The 22,414-nt window shown below is 36.2% G+C and overlaps 1 protein-coding gene across 2 annotated transcripts in view; it reads right to left on the reverse strand.

Annotated features, from left to right (window-relative positions):
- The window catches only part of LOC149774191 (uncharacterized), a 243,074-nt gene that overhangs the window by 189,891 nt on the left and 30,769 nt on the right, over positions 1-22,414 (reverse strand). For both annotated transcript variants that reach the window (XM_089945702.1, XM_089945703.1), the window contains exons 2-4: positions 16,468-17,260; positions 15,361-15,810; positions 290-412 (exon numbers count right to left, since the gene is read on the reverse strand). In XM_089945702.1, the coding sequence (XP_089801828.1) occupies positions 290-412; positions 15,361-15,810; positions 16,468-17,062 (1,168 nt within the window). In that variant the 5' untranslated portion in view covers positions 17,063-17,260. The remainder of the gene's footprint in view (positions 1-289; positions 413-15,360; positions 15,811-16,467; positions 17,261-22,414) is intronic.

The raw sequence follows: 22,414 nt of genomic DNA on the forward strand, positions 1-22,414 counted from the left end.
CGTTAGATTGTACGATGAATAATCATTCGATGTTCAGAATGAATCCTATTGTGAATTTAATTACGTACATCAAAGGTAAGTATGCCATATAATTAAATAACACGACTTTGACACTTCTTTATATATGTATATCCAACGTAATCCTCGCGTAGATCATATTCACCACCTTTTTATAATTTAGCTTTATTCTGTTTTGATGTTTTCTTCGAATTTGGAAACTGGATATATAAATAATTAATGATGCGTCCATAGGGCAAGATCTTATCATAATAATATTCCGTCAACTTACTGATTTCATTTTCTCTGTTCACATTACAGTCCAATGCATCCGTATTTGCTGCTTCGTTGTCAGGTTCGTTTTGGTGTTGATTTCGTATATTAGTCGAATCATTATAGCTGGCTTCTTCGTTTGCTAAATAGTATAAATAAAATATATGAAAAGGTATTAATACAATTTAATATGGATGAATACTTGTTAAACCAAACTGCGTTGATAGTAGTTTTGTTTCTGGAATTTTGTATGATAACGTAACATTAGAAACACTTTTTATAATACTAAACACTAATTTGTTGGAGTAATATTTCTGCATTGTACAATGATCAGATGCAGTTTGGCAATCCTTGTATCAAGCTATATAGTAACGATACGTTCTGAGACCAACAGTGAAAAGTTGGACCCTGTATTATTAGGAGTCATTAGAATTAAAATATTCGTGACATTATATTACTTTATTATCTATAAATAATTGCACAGTTTACACAATGCTACATGCTTTTGTGTATTAAATATGTTTGGAGGTTTGCATCTGGGTTTATCTTCTGTTTTCGGAAACAGAAGATAAACTCGGACACAGGAAGATATGCAACTCTAACCACATTATAGCTTCTCTGGCCGCCAGTGTTATCCTTATTTCACGTTATTCGTCTGCTTTAAATATAACGACGATTTACACTAGCTTTGATCAAACCATGATCATGACAATGGTAGCAGACAAAGTAACCATACAGTGATCTTTGGATGTCTTGGGCAGTAGGTGCTAGAAATATGTATCATGTTGAGGATTGCTTGACAAGGGAGTTCGGAGTAAGAAATGTGTGTGACTCTGGCCTTGGGCTACTCTTATTGGTTACAGCCAGGAAAACGTTTCACTCTGAGCCATAGTTGACCTCATTTCCACCGTTATACTGTTGATTGACCTAGGCGGTCAGGGAAAAAAGCAGTACCTCTGACAATTCGTTGACAGGGCAGTCGAGGACAAGGATGTGTGTCACTTTGGCTATTGGTTATCTGGGTAGGTAATGAACTTAAGGTTGTCACTTTGATCATTAGATAGCAATTTTGGCTAACAAGGCTATCGCCGTGTGACGTTATTGTACCGACCACAGTGTAATGGAGGCGTAGACTTGACTTGATGGACGCAAGACCATGCACAAAAGAAGCTTTCTAATTTATTCATAACATATGTCCTGGAGAATATGATGGACATGAAATTGCTGTCTTTGTATTAGATTGCTATTTTAACCAATTGTTTGCCTAACTTTTCTATTGGGACACTTTCAGTCCGAAAGGTAAGTCAAACACCATAATATATCTTATGACTTAAAACGGACATGATACCGTTATGTATATATATATATATATATATATATATATATATATATATATATATATATATATATATATATATATATATATATATATATATATATATATATATATATATATATATATATTAGATCAATTATGTGAAATATGCACCCCTGGATTCTTCTTGCTTAAATTTCATTTTATGATAAAGGTAAAATTCTTTGCTCTTTAACGATAACTATGTACATTAATTGTCAGGACAGGAACATTTTGTAATGAAATAAAACAAAACAACATTTGCTTTTATTTATTCTGTTTCCTATTGACTAAAGAACACGTGGATACTCGGTACGAGGCTATTTTTTAGGTGCAGGTCAGGATATACCTGTTTTACACCACAAGACTTAAAATAATGCCATCAAGCAGTCTGTTATAAAAAAGCATTTCTGTAATTCTATTGATTGGAAGCATGTGCAATATATGCCAATATAATACATCAATTATTTCTATTTTTTAAGATAGTGATATTAATCTTAAGGAAATTGGTGGTCCAAACAATTGGCTAAAAATTCCAAAGCACAAATCATTTTATTTTTTAATATAATGACATTACATTCTGTTTGAAACGAATTAGTGGTGTAATTACTATACTGGAAAACTAACAGGTAAATCAGTTTAAAGATCAAATGAAACTGAATAAGTGAGGATTCACGGCAATCCACTGTTTATGGACAAACGCAAGATGCAATACATTTTCTAATTTATGGTATTAAGGATCTCCCCAACGATAATGGGTATAATAATGGTCGGAAACATTACCGTAAATCATGAAGTCCTGGACGAGAGCTTTGCAAATATATTTTACCTCTGCATTGTCCACATGACTTGATACTGGACTCAAATCAAGAGCAATTAAATCCAAGTTTGCAAATTGTCTGACAATGAATTAGTTTTATTCAAAGCAGATAAACTTAGGAGTATAAGATGAGAATATTGCCCGACTTTTCACTCAGCATGAAGAAAGAACGGGATTGCCTGCAGCAAACAGCTTATAACATATGACACTGTGAGAGTTTACAAACTAGAATCACTGGAATCTGGATCACCCTAGTCCTTGGGACTCGAGAAAGAACCTGACTTAATTGCAATTAAATTTACTCTATCTCTGTACATTTTGTTTCAGTATTAATTAAGCTGGGACCAAAACACACATTAGCTACAGAGAAAAACATCATCAGTATGTATAAGCAATAAGTGCACATGTTGGATTTTCAATATAGATTTAACGGCTTGAGTCATATCTCTACGAAGTCTGCAGTGTAACAGTATATAGTGATAGTGATATCTAGCACTGGGGTAACATGCCGCATACATTTGGCATCATTTTCCAACCAGTCCTTTATCCTGAAACTAGGCCGACCAATACTACCAATGACCTCTAAATGCTGACAGCCAAGCGAGCACCTGAGAGTACCATTTTATAATTATTCGGTATGACTCAGCCGGGGTTCGAACCTACGACCATAAGCAACATGTATGTTCAATTTGCATATTTATGCAAATATGCGTGTTTGTGTGTTTGTGTATATATATATATATATATATATATATATATATATATATATATATATATATATATATATGTGTGTGTGTATATATATATATATATATATATATATATATATATATATATATATATATATATATATATATATATATATATATATATATACATATATGTGTGTGTGTGTGTGTGTGTGTGTGTGTCTGTGGTGTGTGCCGAACTCGCAACCGAAATGGTGCGCATTTAAATCCTACTATCGGACCAGCCTAGGTCAGAAATAGTTATATTTCTTTGGACAAGGTACTTTACTCCAATTGTCACGGCATTAAATATCCTACTTGTGTTGCTTTTCCATAAAGCAAGTCAGGATGCGTATGTATGTATGTTTGTATATATGAATGTATGAATCCATGCATTTATGTATGTATGTATGTATGTATGTATGTATGTATGTATGTATGTATGTATGTATGTATGCATGCATGCATGTATGTATGTATGTATGTATGTATGTATGGATGGATGGATGGATGGATGGATGGATGGATGGATGTATATATGTATGCATATATGTATGTATCTATTGTTATAAGCCAAGGGTCTTTGCTTGACTGAGCCGTGTCAAGCCTTATCACGATTCCCGCTAGAAGTCATAAGTTTACGAGAAATTTCCAAGGACTTCCCTACAACTTCAGTTGTAAATTAGAAAGCCCGACGTGTATGTTCTATACATAAATTTTACTTTAATCACTGCAAGACCACATATCTCACAACCTGCCATGAAGTCAAGGTCATGCCAGATTCATGAATTTGGCTGCATATGTTTTAATTAACAATAGAAGAATAACTAATAAAGAACGTGTGTCTGACAATGCCTTCTCCCTCCATTTAAATAGTATAAATTATATATATATATATATATATATATATATATATATATATATATATATATATATATATATATATATATATATATATATATATATATATATATATATATATATATATATATATATATATATATATATAATGATTTGACCAAGATAATCGTTCATCTCGCTCTATTTTCGTTTTATTAAAATCTCATAATTTTGGTCCTGACAGACCTGTTCCGTTCTCAGCGAGCTGAAAACTTCATACATTGGTCTGCGTACTTGTGAATAGCGACCATTGATATACAAATCTTATTTGACAATACCCCACTCACCCGCTATACCGTGTTGAGTTCATAGGCTTTATACTGAATTTATTGAAATTAAGTAACGGATTTGGCAGTAAGAATAAAAACAACAACAATAACAACAACAATACATTTTCATCTGTTTGCACCTGAGTTAAACTTAATACTGAATTTATTGAAATTCCGTAACAGACTTGGCAATAAGAAAAACAGCAACAATAACAACAACAACAACACAATTACCTCTACATCTGTTTTGAATAGCAATTGCTAGTTGGCAACAGTTTCTTACAGAGTACATCGTGACAGATAAATAGGGAAATAATGAAGGAGAATTGTTATAAATTATTATAATTGCTGCAGGCAGAGGTACATTACCTGTTTAATCGATACGCCTTTACCACAGTCTGTTCATTGGCGAACATTGTCGCCTATTGATGCGAGGCAGAGAAACCTGGTGGACATAGCCCAGTTCTTTGTGACATCGAAGGCTATACATTTGATGGCAATCTACATGCATTTGGTGGAGATCTGAAGATTTGAGGTTCAAAACTATAACGTAGGGTGCGCCGGAGAACGTGTGGTCAGACAGTTACAATTGAACCACATATCCAGTATCCAAGAGAGTGATTAGCTAGAGAAGTTAACAAAAATTAGGCACAATCATGGACCATTTGTAAAGAGAAAGATAGATTGGGAGCCGCAGTGATATAAAAGATGGAAGAGAGACGCCAGGCGCACATGTTACCGAGGGAGTTGACCATGGGCAAACAGAGTTTAGTTCTACTCTGGCTCTAACTTGAACTAAGGCAACAGTTAAAGCAGCCACTTATGATGCTTCTCAACACCTCCTTGATTATATGACACATTTTGAACAGTGCTTAATGATTAACGATTCGAGCGAAGCTGAAAATGGATTGCGCTTGACTGCGTGTTTAAGGAAATATGCTCTCTAAATCTTAACCGATCTCCGATTCAGCCCCAAGTCGAATTTGAGAAGTTGAGAATTTCCTTGGAATCTCGCTTTGCGCCTCGTAACCAAGATGAGTACTACAAGGCAAATCTCCGAAGTTATTTCACAAGAAGGGGAAACGCTTCCTGAATGAGGCCAAACGATCCAAAAACTGGTTTCGCTGACATATCCCGGTTGCCACCTGATATTCGCGATAGGCTAGCAAAGGATCATTTCTTTGGGACGGTACAAGATGAAAACCTGAAGCTTGAAATTTGGCGTCAAAGCTCTAGCAGTTTGCAATAAGCCATCAGAGAAGGGGTCGAATGGGAAGCTTTCCTTCATGCCAGTTTATGGCAGAAGCCATTAAGTTTTGCTTGTAGAGATCATGATGTGTCTGCAGACAGGTGTGAGGAGAGTACATATAAGAATGTAATCGAACATCTTGAAGCAAAGGTAGAAAAAGTAATGGAACAAAATAAGAAGTTGAATGGAAAACATCAGGAAGGATTAGATCGCTGACACCAGTCGGAATATAAACAATGCGATTTAAGGCAATCAGGGGTCCTGTATTGCAATTGTAATTGTTGGGGTCATTACCAAAGCAAACGCACTAAGCCTTTAAAAAAATACAACGAACAGTGGCGAAAAAGGGACCAACAAAAGGGAGACTCTTAGAAGATAAGAAGTATAGAAAATTCCAAGCCTATACATTATCTAAACAAAGAACTGAGACTGTACACGCAATGTCTTGTTAATGGAGTGGAGCTCGCTCAGACTCGGACGCTGCTGTTTATATTATCAGCAAGAGGTGGATTGAGGCACTTAGTCATCTAAAGCCGAAACTCGGCACTGTAAATAGCCAACTAATCGGTGCGTCCAGTAACAACACTGAAACTTATGGTCAGGCTGAATGTTTTATTGCTTGGAAAGGCTTCAGAAGGAGACATGTTTTAGTCATAGCTGACATTAGACCTGATGGAATACTTGGGTTAAATTGTTTCCATCTGCATAAGTGCGACATTAGTATTACACAGTGGACACTGCAAATGAAGGGATTAAAGCTCCCATGCTACTTTGCGGAGTCTTTGGGCTATCATCTTATCACCTTGGCTCAAAACATCATCGTCCCGGCAGAGAGGTAAGTTATCACGCGAGGTTGAATGGTGAGTGTTGGTTGTGGGAAGCTAGACACCTAGTCAATGCTGGAGCCCCTATCATTGTTTAGACATATAACGAAAATCCTTGTCATTAACCCGCCTAAAGAGGTGGTAAACTTGCAGACTCGTGTTTGTTTTGCTGAAGCCAGTGCATCCCTATCAACACCAAATGTCGACCGTTCCAGACAGGATTCAAACAGCAGTCTACCTTTATATTTGTATGAATTTTTGAGGGATGAAGCATTCATTTGACTCCTGATCAAGCAGCCGTTCTAAGTAAAGAGTTAAGTGAAGTTTGCACAGTTTTTGCACAGATGATGACAACTTGGTCAGAACAAACTTTATCAAGCACGCTTTCAAGACAGGGAATGCCGCGCTATTTCAACTTTCCACCCAGAATTGTTTTGTTTCAGCTCTGACAAGAGATGGACACACAAGTGGACAACATGCTGAAAAAGGAGGTTGTAGAACCATGAGTAAGCCCCTGGGCTGCCCCAGTGGTTTTAATGGCTAAAGATAATGGGAAGAAGTGGTTTTGCGTGGACTATAGGCGCTAAATGCAGTTACAGAGAAGGATGCGTATCCTCTTACTAGAATCGATGATAGTCTTGATTCACTCTCTGGCATGAACTGGTTCTCGACATTGCTACTGGTAAGTAAAAATTGAGCAGGCTGATCGAACTAAGACAGCGTTTGCAATGAGAAGGGGTCCTCTATCAATTTAAAATCAGGTCGTTTAGTTTATGCAATGCACCAGTCACCTTTGAGTGACAAATGGAAACCGTCCTAGCCGGGTTGCAATACGAAGTTTTTCTGATGTATCTCGACGACGTGATAGTGTTAGAAAGTACGTTTCAGCAGTTGCTTGAAAGACAAGCATGGGTATTTACATGTCTGCTAATGGCCAGCAGAAAGTTGAAACCCAGCAAATGTACATTCTGTGCGCGAGAGGTTTGGTACCATGGTCATACTATTTCAACGGCAGGAGTTGTCACCAATTCTGAGAAAGTAGTTGTTGTTATGAAATGGCCCAATCCTAAATCAGTTACTACAGTGTTGAGGTTCTTTGGGTTTTCTAGTTATTATCGGCGGTACATAGGACACTTTTCTGAAATTGCAGCTCCCTTACACCAGCTAACAACAAGGAACTATGTTTCCCGCTGGACAGAAGAACATCAGGCAGCATTCGAAAAACTACGCAAAGCGCTTTCGTCTGCACCAGTGTTGGCTTACCCGACTTCAATCACCCGTTTAAACTGGACACAGATGCGAGTGGCGAAGCCATAGGACCTGTCCTGTCCCAGAACATAGATGAGAAAGAAAGAGTAGTAGATTACGCTAGTCGGTGTATAGAAATTACAGAATACCAGTATTGTGAATTCGTTGTGAGATGTTGGCATTCACACATTTTATTCGCTATTTTAAGACCTTTTTATGGCAGAAATGTCAAGATACGCACTGATCACAGTAGCCTGCGGTGGCTCATGAGCTTCAAAGAGCCCAAGGGACAGTTGGCCCGTTGGTTGGAGCAGTTGTCATCAGAATATGATTTTGTGATAGAACATCGCCCTGAAACTCGAGATGCCAATGCGGATAGGTAGAGTCGCTTACCTTGAAATGGTTGTAAATACTGTAGCAAACGTACCATGGGGTTCTCTGCTATATGGCTAGACAGTGGGATGCATTTTGGAGAGATACAGAGACAAGATGCTACTTGATCACGAGTTATTAGATGCGTTGAGGCACACCAATGCCCTGCTTGGGAAGAAGCATCTTGGAATAGTGCAGACGTTAAGGCGTTATAAGGGGCATACAAATTGATCATAGATGCTAGACAAGATTCCTTGTGTGAGTTTGGCTAGATTGTTCCAGCAAGCCAGTTAAAAGTTTCATCATCGTGCCATACAGCTAGCAGCGAGTACTCCTAAAGCAATGCCGAGATGGATCCACCGGGGGACATTTAGTTGTCGACAAAACCCTCAGTAAAGTGAGCCAATGTTACTATTGGCCCGGTATGAGAGATAATATTCGTGACCACTGTACGACATTCTCCGTTTGCGCTCAGCACAAAAGTCCAAAGCAGAAGCACCGTGCGAAACTTCAGGGCATAATGGCTGGGAAAGCAGGAGAGCTGGTAGCACTCGATATTTTTGGACCTCTTACGAAGACGGTGAAAGGAAATGCATACATCCGTGTAACTGGAGATCATTTCACTAAGTAGATTGAGGCGGTACCTCTGTCTAATATTGAATCCATCACAGTTGCAAGAGTGTTGCTGGATAATTTTATTTGTAGATGAAATTTGAAAGTGCCTTAATCAAAGAGCTCTGTGTAACATTAGGAACTAAGAAGAGGCGAACGTCTCCCTATCATCCACAATGTAATGGGATGGTGGAATGGTATAACAGAACTTTAAGGCAGATGCTAGCATCATACGTTGATGATAAACCAGAAACCTGGGACCAATAGCTTTCTCTTACGGGCATGGCCTATCATGCATCTGAGCACACTTCCTCTGGATTCACCCTGAACAAGCTGGTGCCGGGTCAAGAAGTAATTCTCCCTACTGATCTTCTAGTTGGCAAAACACCAGACGAGGCCACCAAGAATCTTCCTTAATTAGTGTCGGATTACATAAAAGCAATGTGGGAGGCCAATGAGGAAGCACGAGAAAGAAAGGCACCGTTATTCATCTTCAGAGAGTCACTTATGATTTCAAGGTTCATTGTCACTCTTTCAGTGATGGTGAACTGGTTTGGTTGCACCATACTCTAAGAAAGAAAGGGAAATCACCTAAACTACAGGTCAAATGGACTGGACCATGGCGGATAGTTAAGAAAGAAAATGGAAACCTAACAAAGAGAAACCATGCAGATGTGCGGATGATGGATATTTTGCAGGTTGTGAGATCTGAGGTCTTGCATTGATTATAGTAAAATTTATGTATAGAACGGATACGTCCGGCTTCCTAAAATAAAACTTCAGTTGAGATCTGTGGTCATGCATTGATTAGAGCAAACTTATGTATATAACGGATGGGAAGGGCTTTCTAATTTACAACTTCAGTAGTGGTAGGCAACCAGAGCCACACTGAACAAAATTTGAAACACTGAACCAGGTTTCATTGACAAAGTACTTACTTGGAATCAAGGCTTTTATCCGCTTACACTATCACAACACGGACAACAATACTGACGCCAGATTAATTTGTTATTGCTTAGGGAAATGAAACAATATGAGTCAGTGTGCCACTACGCATGGATAAATAATCTTACTTGGTTGCTTAGCTGACACAGCAAGCATACACGTAAAAGAATATATATGCAGACGTGGCATACTTGTATTTAAGACCCAATAACTGCTCATCCACCATGCCTTTTAATGTGGTGGTATCAGTGAAAAACTGCAGTGGGCAATAATGCCAGGACAATGCAAAAACATTGTCAAATCCACTGCCGGGCAACGACAAATGAAAGTCCCTTCTATCATCTAGGCGGGTTGTCACAACGTTCCAGTGGAAAACTCTGCTTTCACGGGCACGAACGCGTGCAGCTATGCTTCCAACAACAACTAAACAAGACATGCCGATGAACAAATCATATGCTGATTCTCTTAAGCATCAGTTATTTGCAAACTGATTCTGCTGTTTCCTTAATCTCTTGAATCGCTTGAAGTTAAAGAAAAACTAATTTGACAAAAGCTCTGTTCCCCTGCAGTCATAATTATAACTAGTGATAACATTCCTGACTTCTCCACAGCCACTCATTGCTGGATATGTGAATAAGCTTAAGCTCCACAGATACCAAAGTCACTGTCACATCACTATCGCAAACAGAACAGACGCATACAACACAGTTGAGGATTTACCTAAATAAATAAAAACAATCCCTGTAGTGCTTCATAATCTGCATGGTTATTGCTCGCTGTAACCACGCCATCAAAATCACCAGTAAGAGTGATCCCCAACAAAATGGACAAATACATGACATTTTGGCTAGATCAACTGCAGTTTAATGATTCGTTGTGATTTTCGAATTCGTCCTTGGACACGTTATGGAGTAATCGAACGGCGGATAACTTCGCAATTCCTCGCAACTATTATCTAACTAACCAAACTACTAAGCTGCTAACGATGAGAGGTGTGTATCCATACGAGTAAATGAGTGACTGGGACAAAATTGCTGAAACTCATTTGCCATCAATCGAAGTGCAGTGTTTCCGTTATCGACTACAAACACATAAATATATTTTGGTGAAAATTAAAATGCAAAACATGGTTGATTATCGCAATTTGTATCTGTGCATAGATCCATTGTTGCTCGCTGATGTGTTTAAAACACTTCGGCATACTGCTATGCACGTGTAAAAGCGCGATCCTGCACATTAAGTTTCCTCACAATTTAGTCTGGGGTAAACAATCAAAACCGAGTTGGCATTGCTCACTGATATTGACCAGCATATGTATATCAAGCGCTAACTTCATGGTGCGATTTCTATGGCAAATCAGTTATGTTTGCGCAAACACCCGAAATGCAAATGGGTATGACCCCTCTACCTGAAAAGATTACATCATATAACAAGGAATCAATACTTTCGATGATTAGGCGATGATGCAACCATTACCGTTTGGTAAGTTTCATTGGATTGATCCCATGGAAGCTTCACGTCTTGCACACGTGCACGACCATAACATCAATATTAATCAGGGATATTTACTTTAAGGTTGATCTAGAATATTCATACCATTTACATCATATACAGAATGATTATGCACTGACCCCAGAATAGCTGTCGGTGCATGGAACTTGTCTGTCCTCGTGTAAGTGTGCAAGTGTTGATGAATCCAGATGTAAATACACTGAATACACGAAAGTAGTATCAAGTCTTAGGACCAAACACAATTATGTACTGCACGTACGTAGCTGTATCTACTCTTGGGTGTGCGTCTAACCAAAATCTGAATTGACACATACGGCAAGTGTGTCCCCGCTAGATACCATGCGATGGATACGAAATTACCACCTACGGATTGTGCCACTGTCCCATTATGAATCAACTTAATATCGATTGATGTCCAATGACATTAAGTAGTGCTGCAAAACAGTTTTGATGACTGATGCATAATCGCTGGAACAACGTGCATTTCCTGAAGCACAAATGCTCTGCTTATTGCACTAGTTGCTCTTCCATTGACTGGCCACGAACGATAATGTATTTGTTGTCTTGGTGCATTAAACGGTTACAAAACCGTAAACACGTCGAAGACCCATATCTGGTCAGTGTTACGATGTTATCAACCTTCTAACTCTCTATGTTCATACAGAAACCGAACAAATGTGTTGTGACAGTGCCGTCTGTGAAATCATTATCTGAGTAAACGTAACATTCTTCTGTAAAGTCGCATTTGCTGGTTCTAATCAAATCGTGCATGTGACTTCAATGCTTGTTGTGTGCTGCTATGAAAAATGGAAGACCTGCTACGTATTTGTGATATCAATGTAGCCTCATTAGCAATTTCTTCGCGACCAAATAACCGTTCCTCAAGTGTGCGGTTAAATCGTTTCACAATAGCGTGGTCACGATAAATGTTGGCATGTCCAACATGAGCTCATAATCGATGCTTGGTCAACAGTACAGAAACCGATGCACGAAATTCTTTACCAGGATCCACTTTTAACAATCGTAGTCATGTTAGTCGTGAATGAATCCGAGTGCATCTGCAACACTTGCAGAATCTTTTGACGTCAGTGGCTCAGCTTCTTGATATATGATGACAAAGTTGATGATAGTTAACTTTCATGTGTGAAATCGACTCTGTAGACTACGTATACGATTATGTGGAAGAAAAAAGAGAAATCATGCATTTACTCCACATTATTTCCCATAATGCAGCCGCGATATCACTTTTTCTTTTAACCGGGACATTCAGTTCCACTGCTGAATGTGCACATCAACAAAAAAACGAATAGTAAACTCAGTTAAATCCGCTATGATGGCAAATCGCATCAGCACCTCATCGTCGGGCTGAGTAAATATTGCTAGATGTTAACATGACGGAGTATTTCCTGAAAATAGTAATTGCAACCTTGATCAAATGGAGGGGTCAATAAACTTGTTAAAAAAATTACTCATTCCTATCTTGAGATCCGAAGTGTTCAGTTGTTAGATGGTTGGAATTGTTTTTTAAATTGTTCAATAATACATCTTGGACGATACCATTAATTTGGAATTATAGTGAATTCAGCCAAGGACATTTTAGAATATGTTATTGTCATACAGCAAAAAAACTTAACACATCGCCACATTCCAGACCACTGACACATTAGCGCATTCGAGACAACATGCACATCCGCACATTCAGTAATGGACCCTGTTTAAATATCACCGAATTCAATATGAGCTGTATAAATTTGGACTTGTGATAGAACGTTTTATTACTAACGTAAGAAACAATTTAATTCTCAAAGCTGTAACTAACAACTGAGTTATACTTACAGTATTATGACGTACATCCAACCTAGTCACTATAAAGGTCTAAGAAAGTCCTATATGAATGAAAAGTTCATTATACATTTCAATACAGGAAATGTACTGGTCCTCCAAGAACCGTGACGTTGTCCATAATTCTTTTGAATAATTTAAAACAATTCCAGAATAATATTATAGTCCAAATGATGAATAGTTTCCACTTCCACTGAGCAGTTCAAATAAATGTTTTTCCTCTCAAAAAATATCTAAGTACATCATAAAACACAACAGGAACATAGTAAGTGTGAATAAATTTAAAAATCGGAATGAATCTGAATGTTTAATTTTCTCTTTATATACACTGTATATTGCGACTTTGCTTTGCAATAGACTCCACGTGACAGCATACACTCTTGCTTTAGCGTCGAATGTAAAATATTCACGTGACCTTCCACAACCAATGGGAAGCTACAAAATTATTCTGGAAATGTGGAAACCTCGTCAGTCACCGAGAAACTACCTCATAGGAGCAATTTAAGTCTTAGTCGTAAGATTTTAGCAGTTTACAAGCATGAATAGAAATTACGAAAATTAAATAAAATCATGTATCAGGTGTTACAAACAAAATGTAGATATACGTAACACTTGCGAAATGTTAAGCGAAAATGCTCAAATTGCATTTTAACATTTAACATTACGGAATTAAATTAAATTATGAACTGAGCGCAAACTTGAATATATCACCCAACATTTAAAGCAAGTAAATTTTTCACATACTAGCATTCATAACTGGGACTGTCTAGAATGCACTGTTATTTTTAAATGTTTGGCCGAACTGTACTACTATTAACAAACTTCTTTAATATTCTTATTTTTTAAAATAAAATATGTGTCATATGATATTGCTTACAGACAAAAGTATTTATACTTGGTGTTATGAAAAAGGTGCGTCTTTCATGTCTTTATCTTAAAATATGTACTATTTTATTGATTCATAACAAAGAATATATCCCGCAGGCTAAATATCCTGATGGTCTTGCATCTCCCACACACCTACATTAAGTGAAAAAAGGATAGTGACCCATTCCCCCATCTCTCTCTCTCTCTCTCTCTCTCTCTCTCTCTCTCTTAATTTTCAGAGAATCGTTTTCTGTCGAAAGCATCATCAGTAATGCTTAAGGTGCCGCCTAATACTTACAGTCAGTGGCGTTCTAAGGGGGGTGGGAGGAGTTGGGAAGGGGGCTTTCCTTCTCGGGTGACAATCAGTAGTGAGGGTGCCATCGATAGAGTTAAACTACCAGTACGTTGCCATCTGGTAGGGTCATTGATTCCCTGATCCAGATATATCCAAACAGTAAAATAGCTGTTTTCGGATTTCGTGACGAAATATATTTTATTTTATGTTTAATACTTTAATTTTCAAATTGCCCCGCTCCGCCCTTCGTGCGCTCGTTAACTGTGCATACGGAAACAGAAAATTGTGTTTGACAAGCGAATATCTGCTAGTGTGCCAACGGAAGGATCCACCCAGGTGTAAAATACTTTAGGTATGCCCCTGCTATGATATCCGAACTAAAAGTTATGACATAAAGTATTATTTGTGTTATCATCGTCATCATCGTCACCGCCATCAGCATCATCATAATTATCCTAATTATCTATCCCAACTGATGTTTAAGGTGGAGAAAATATCCTTGACGAATGTCATTGGAGAAAAGAAAATTATGTTGAATTTTCTTCCACGTATACTGCAACAGCAACTACTACTACTGACACTACTACTACTACTACTACTTATTATTATTATTATTATTATTATTATTATTATTATTATTATTATTATTATTATTATTATTATCGTTGATAATATTATTTCCAGAAGTAGAACACATACAATAACAGAAAACACCTTTTGCAAGATGAGCAAATGAACTAAGATTTCTAACAGATGTGAAATGATCATTATTTTGCATAATTTGAGAAAATTCCTTAAAACCTTTGACGATAAGGTATTTATAAGAACGTTATGTCATCCTTTTTGTAACGTTCTTTGTGAATGTATCAGCAACATTTGGTATAAAAAGATATCAGATTTTTAAATTATCGGGTAAATATTGGATGAATCGTACATTGGTCAACAATAGTTTTAAAATTACTGAAATGGACCTAAGATGGAAAATCCGTTCATTGCAAGGATATATATATATATATATATATATATATATATATATATATATATATATATATATATATATATATATATATATATATATATAAATGCATATATATCCTCATCCCGGCTATTAAAAAAAAACATTTTTGCTTTGATGTAAAGTTAGTTTCTTCATAAAAATTATGCTTATTCCTAAGAACAAATCATTAAATTCAGAGACTTGTAAACCATAGTAATAATTATAAGTTTCTTTTCTGCAAAAAATTGGTACCTACCTCTGCATTCCATGATTTCATGCATCTCCTTGAAACCTTCCTTGTTGTTGTTGAATAGCAACGTCTGATTTTCCTGAATGTCCTCCAGCCTCTTTTTCAAGTCTTTCAAAGTACACATTTGATTATTCTGTTCTTTAACAATCCGAACCAACCCTTTGTCATCATCCCTCAATGCATCGATTACTTCACAGATGCTAATAGCCTGCTGATCGTGGGATGTCTTTATATCTGACAACACCCTCCTGTCATTTTGCAAAAGTTGATATTGTTGCTCACTTTTTACTGATATTTCTTTAAGCAGATTACTCTGGTTGCTTTCCTCTGTTTTCAAATCCGACAGCTCTTTACTTAGTTCATTCATACTGGTGGTAATATTAGACAGAATGGAGCCATGCCCGGACTGATTCACTCGAATTTCGAGAAGACAGTCACGTTGGCGGCATTGTTCATCTGGATTGAAAATAATGAATTATGTTGCATGACAAAAGAAAACTCTTCATAAGTTTGCAATTTCTGGTTGGAATCGTATTTAACTCATTACTCTAGTTTATGATATATGTCTACCGTAGTTGTACATGTTTATTTCTGCGCCGGATTAGAGAATCAAAGAAATATATTGTTAAAAGAAACTGTTGGCTATAAATAACTCTAAATATTAGTTTAGCCTGACGTTACATTAAAGTTTTCATCTAAAATAAATGTTTATTATAAATGAATTAACAGATATCTGACAGTAGTTTATATTTCAATGGTTGACACTCTTGTACAAGTATAACCATCAACAACAAAAAACAGGAGGAAACGCTGATTGCATTACATTACACAGATTACGGATTTCTAAATGTCGGTGTCATCTATGAAATTACCTGACAAGTAGTATCGTTCATATTACAAATCCTTGTAAAGCTAATGCTTGATATATTTCCATAAGTAATTATTTCAAACTATATATATATATATATATATATATATATATATATATATATATATATATATATATATATATATATATATATATATATATATATATATATATATATATATATATATATATCCTTATCCCGGCTGTAACAAAAAAACCAAATTCTGCAGAACATGTTATATTACCTTGCAAACCTCTAACACCATCGCTGAATTCGTTTATTATTCTGTTTGCGTATTCTGGATCCAGATCTTCCCCTCTCAAACTGTCTAATCTCTGCTGGTGCTGTGTGCTCCCTAAACTCATTTCAATATCAGCAACATATTTTCTCACTTCAATCCAGTAATCATTAAAATCCTGATTCGATATGCTTGGTTTTTTACAATGTTCTAACATATTTCTGAAGCGATGCAATCGTTCCACATTGGCTCCAAGGGATATGTCTTGCGGACTGTTTGTGAATGATTTTCCCCATCCTGTTGTAGGTGACGGAACCCATTTAGAATTTCTAATAAGAGAATAGACCAAAGACATGTCACATTCTGAAATGGAAAAGTTGTGACGTAGCTGATGGTTTGTGAAGAGCTGGGAATATTTATATGGTGCCAGATGTTGTTCAAGCTGAGGCTCCAAGAATTGAAGAGCATGGTTTATATCTTGAAATCCGACAGGAACACGATTTAGTAATACGGCTCTGAGACATTCAGTACACGTGCCTTTAATTGCTAAGTCGAGACGAACATAATTGTTAGCCTCTGGAGACATGTTTCGTGTAGCCATGATGTAAACTATCTCTAATATTTTGAAAGGACATACATATTTTGGTCAGTCATTTACCGTACACCCTCTGCATTCCAAAGATTAATATTATACACATTGTTGGTCTTTTTATCATCGCTTGGTTCATTTGAAGAGTTCATCAGTCATTTCTCCATTAATCATCTTCATGACTTTCAAACTAAACATATCCAAAATAACCTGAAAATGAAGTGACATACAGTATGTAGTATGTTACTATTGAGACAAAATGTCAATAAATGTATAAAAGTTATAATACTTTGTATACAGTATAGATAATTATATGTATTTAATTATTGTGGAACATTTTGTATACTAAGAATAGAACACGATTCACGATAAATGTTTCAGTACATCTTGTCAACATATCTATAGACTTATTTACACTGCTGTTGGGGCTTTCAGCGCACCGAAGGTTTTCGTTTCCAGTATTGAAGCAAAACGCATACCTAATTCGAGCGCTTGACAAAAATAAAATACAGCAATGCTTACCATTTGAAAAGATGCAGTTGTCACCAGAATATTTTGTTCAAAATAATATTAATTTTGGACACAGAGGATACAATCACCTTTGTTTTCCTGACTCGCGATATGTCTGCCTATTCTACGCATAGCTTTGAAAAAATGTAATGTTTATCCATCGGGCTACGTCATTGAAATATATTACTCTGGACTGTTTCTGTCAGCAGTTCAGTCGAGTAATTAGGTCATGTTTATAGCTAGTTTTACAAAATTCAATGTAAAAATGCCAACAAATGGCAAGAGGTATCAAGCAAACTAAATCAATCTTGTAAAAAAGTTAGTAAAGTTAAACATTTTATAAAAATAAGCTATTACGTGGAAGAGAAACGACGATGAATAGGATGTAATGTATTTACAACGTCTTGTTGATGGGGAAAAATTACTACAGAATTTAGAAACAGACTATACGCCGGGGAATTAGTTGAGCATTTCTGTTCTAGCGGCAAATAGACACATTCGGTAGCAGACGATTTTATACGTGTGGGACAACTTCTTGCAAAACTGGAAACTTGGATTGAAATACATATTTTTTAAGGTACACATTACCATCTTTTATGTAATGCATTTTATTTGTATGATTCTAAAAGATGCATAGTAAATTGAATTTTCTGGGTTACAGGTTCAAGATGGTGATGGAGTGGGTCTTCACGCTACCATTTACAAATCACATTTTAATGTGCATTTCGACTCTAAATGTGGGATATTTTTGTACACTTCATGAATATCACTTTTCTTAATTAATGTGCGATTGTTCTTTCTGGATACAAAATGGACTTTTGACCCAAAATAGCACGTGATCCAATGTTTACAGAAATGACGTATAGTTGCGCAGTATTACCCGACGCGCAGAATTGGCCGTCATCGCGGTATAAGAATAACTTGCTATTATTTGCAACACTTAAAAGTTTTGTCGACACGACAGCGTCTAATATTTTAACAACAAGATTCCGCTTTGATATAAATGTATGGAATGTTGTCCAATAGGTTAACATGTTTTCAAAAATAAACTTCCTATACTTTCCATTGATGATGCCTGTAATGTATATCTAACACATATTCCAGCTTCTAAAACTGGAATCTACGTATTTCCAGCTGTCAGGTTTTTATCATGCCATACGTGGCGAAAGGTGCATGCTGACATTTCATGTTTAACAATATACAAGTTATTATTACCTCGTTTACCTTTCACTATTAGGAATAACTCCTTGTCTCATCTAATGTATTGCTATAGGAGATGATAAATCTGAGCAAAATTTAAGCAACAGTTAATAATCCTTAGAGATATCTTGCTTGGTTGTCTCAATTACAGAATGGAAATGAGACTAGTTTAATAAACTTCAGAATATGACAAGTTTAGGAAGGATGGCTTTTAAAATGTAAGAGTATTCATTCTTTTCAATGACAAAACAAAGACTCGATGACGTGTCATCACTAATATCAATATAAGCAATGATTTGATGATAGTGAACCAGATAATGTCTTTCCTTTGTACATAAATAAAATTGCAAGAATAACATTCAAATCTAAACGTGCAGGTATTTAACTGATGCTCGAGTGTTGTCTTTGTTATGTCCAACACTCGTCTTTCATATAATGATTTATTATTTGCACACCACACCTATTGTCATCTGTCAAATTCGTACCAATTCTGCAAGGACAACTACGATTATTCCCGTGAATATAGAAGTCCTAAAGGGCTTTTATTTCGCATTCTAGACAAAACGTCGAATGTAATTTGTCACAATTGCACCCTAGACTGTTAATATGTCCTTCTCTCACACTTAACGAGACTACGACATATTGTCATATTGTATCAAATTCATACATGTTTAGTCAGGTATCGTGTCTTTATCGTAACGTAGTGTTGAAAACAAGGTACAAGACTGCTAATACACATAGGTAACTAAATGACTGGGCAGGCTCAGTTGCCAGTATACAAACAAATTGTGCCCTGAAGAAATATGATTTACTTCTGAGAGAGTGCCTGGTGTGAACTGAAGTTGTTTATATTAGCAACATGCACAATTGAAGATAATGTTGGCATACGTCTATGTTTCTTTCATGTACTGTGGCTGATAGAGTTCATGTGACTTTGAGGCGTTTTTCATCACAATTGTATGTACCAAATCAATATAGACAGGTTCAAAGGTTTAAATGCTGTTAAAGGTTGGCGTATATAGTCTGTATCAAAACTGAATGGTGACAAGTGAGTTGAAATTGTTTTTTTCAAGCTCATTTCTAATGAAATGAGCTTTGTCACGAAAGAAATTTACGAGTATTAATAATAACGTATGCAATATCTTGAGACAATGAAAACGGTAAGATTTTTATTCAGTATTTCCTTTGAATCGTTGCAGGAATATCAATTAAGCATGCACGTATTTTAAATTAATGGCTGAAAGTCATTGAGGGTTATTTTCCACACATATGATTTCAAACGGGTAGTTATTTAATAATTTAATTTCTGATACAAGATTAATAATATCCAGGTCTTGCAAGCCTTGCGAAGGAAAACTTGGAGGACAGTACTGAAAGAGTTTCATAAATTTAATATTACATTATTATTCATTTTTGATTCTGTTTCTCGCACAGATCAAATAGTAATAGAATATTTTGGAGAGAAAGAAGAAGATATAATTTTTTCACACTAGCTCAGATGCTGCATCTTTCATCTGTTGCGCATAAAACTAGTCCAGGACTCTAGCTGCACAGTTTTAAAACTAGTCACTTCTGAAATGTAAATATTATTTTCGAAATTATAAATCAAACAACTACCGTCCTAAATCAATAGAACATTTGACACAGACAGCATGAAATTACTATGTGATGACAGATATTTGACTCGATTTATAGGTTACTTAAGCCCTATATTTGATGAGAATATTACAAGGTTTCCTCCTAGACTGTTTCAAATTTTACTAGGCTATTAAGTATTCCAGTTGTGGGATATTCATTTTGAAGGGAATGAGTGTTAGATGCAGAAATTGCATATTTGTGTATTGTATTTGTGACCGGATATTTCCAATATTTGATTTGGAACAGTACTTTACAGTAGATAATAATACATTTTATTTAGAATCAGAATATTAACAAATAGCAAGAAACATTAGCACGTTGGATCCATTATACCGCTTAAAAATACTGTGGTTGGATAACACTCTGCCATTTGGGAGATCGGCATGTGCCCAAGTTATTTTTAAAGAGATGTGAGTTTCTTTTATAACTATACGTTAACATTTAATCAACGTTCGTCTTAGGATGGTGTCATGTTACAGGACCCTCCCCAGCCCTCTATCCATTGCCTGATACCCCCAGTTTTATTTGTAACAAACCCCTACGGGATAAATTGTGCGAATTCTGATATAGATAACCTTTTTCCCAATGCCCCTTCGAGCACTCGGTTCGAAAATGGGTGCCAAAATGTCGACAATAATATTAAAAGCAACAAATTCCAGAATGCTGGGTAAGAACAATTCCCACAGCCAAAGTCAGTAAAGACACTACTGCGCAACAAAGTCATGGGCTTATCTGGGCAAATTATAATCACTAAAAGTGATATGCTAACATGATACTGTGCTGGAATATAAAAAGTAGGAGACTGCAAACGCTACACGTAAAGTGTATCCATATGTAATAATGATCTATTCTTTGCACATCCAACTGGATGTTCGTTCGCCAAAAACAAATTTTGGAAGTATGACTGCAATTAGCTCCTAGTTTCGGTGAGAAAGTCAAATGTTTTCATTTGGCATCGGCAAATGTGAGGGTATTCAGGATCATCGTGACTAAGACAGTCAAAGTTGTTCGGTTTAGATTAAAAAGACACAAGAATGTTCAGATTGCCGAAATGTCATGATTCACTATGAAGTTTTGATTTGACATGATAAAAACATTTACCAAAAGCTGCATTTCATGCAGTTCCCATTGTCTTCCTATTATTCAATCAAACTTATCTCAGTTTCGATAAAATTAGTAGCTAATTAGCACAGCCGTCACACCTTCAGATAAAAAACGGACCTAAACATCACATTTAATTACAAGCATAGATTTTAGGAAATTACCTCTACCATGCAGGTTGTTACTTTAGTGTCTCAACATGTTTGTAATCACAAGCCATTACAGGGCTTTCCAGTGTCAATGTTATTATTGTTTGGTAAATGCATTATTTGATCTTAATTGCCCGCGAACAGAACAGCAATTAAAATAAAATTTCATTTTAAATTCTAACAAAATCAGCTGAAAGAATAGAACGGTAATATAAACATGATATACGCTTGATACGATAAGAGCACGATTGCGTTGATAGCCCACACACCAATCCTGTTAAATGCACACATTCTTCGTGTGAACGAAAAGACAGATTCAGATAAGACACCTGGCAATAATTTCTTTCTCTATCCATACATTCATGTATGTAAATATATGCACTTAACAGGTTTGCCAATAGTAATTTTGTCTTCAGTTAATCAAACTGTACAGCACACGAATATTGGCATTTAAAAAGGGAAATAATTCAACAACACCACGTCTCGTGTTTCCTGTTCGTTCTGACTAGCAGGTCGTGTTAGGCTTTGGGAAGGTAAACTCGTGTAGACTAATTATACTAAATTTATGCTTTCAAGAAGAACATAAAACCACAATGGTTAAGAACAACACATTTGGGAAAAGTATAATAAAAGGTTTCATACAATTAGATTAAATCCATAAAAATTCAATACGTCGATGATTTATCGACCCTGCAGCAGGAGCTTAGAATCAGCAAAAATATTGAATACTTGCAAACCCACACTAAGCATAACCAGGTCCTCTTTT

The sequence above is a fragment of the Sinohyriopsis cumingii genome, unplaced genomic scaffold, assembly GCF_028554795.1.
Source record: "Sinohyriopsis cumingii isolate HCF-2022 unplaced genomic scaffold, ASM2855479v2 utg000400l, whole genome shotgun sequence".
In the NCBI taxonomy this organism is placed as follows: domain Eukaryota; kingdom Metazoa; phylum Mollusca; class Bivalvia; order Unionida; family Unionidae; genus Sinohyriopsis; species Sinohyriopsis cumingii.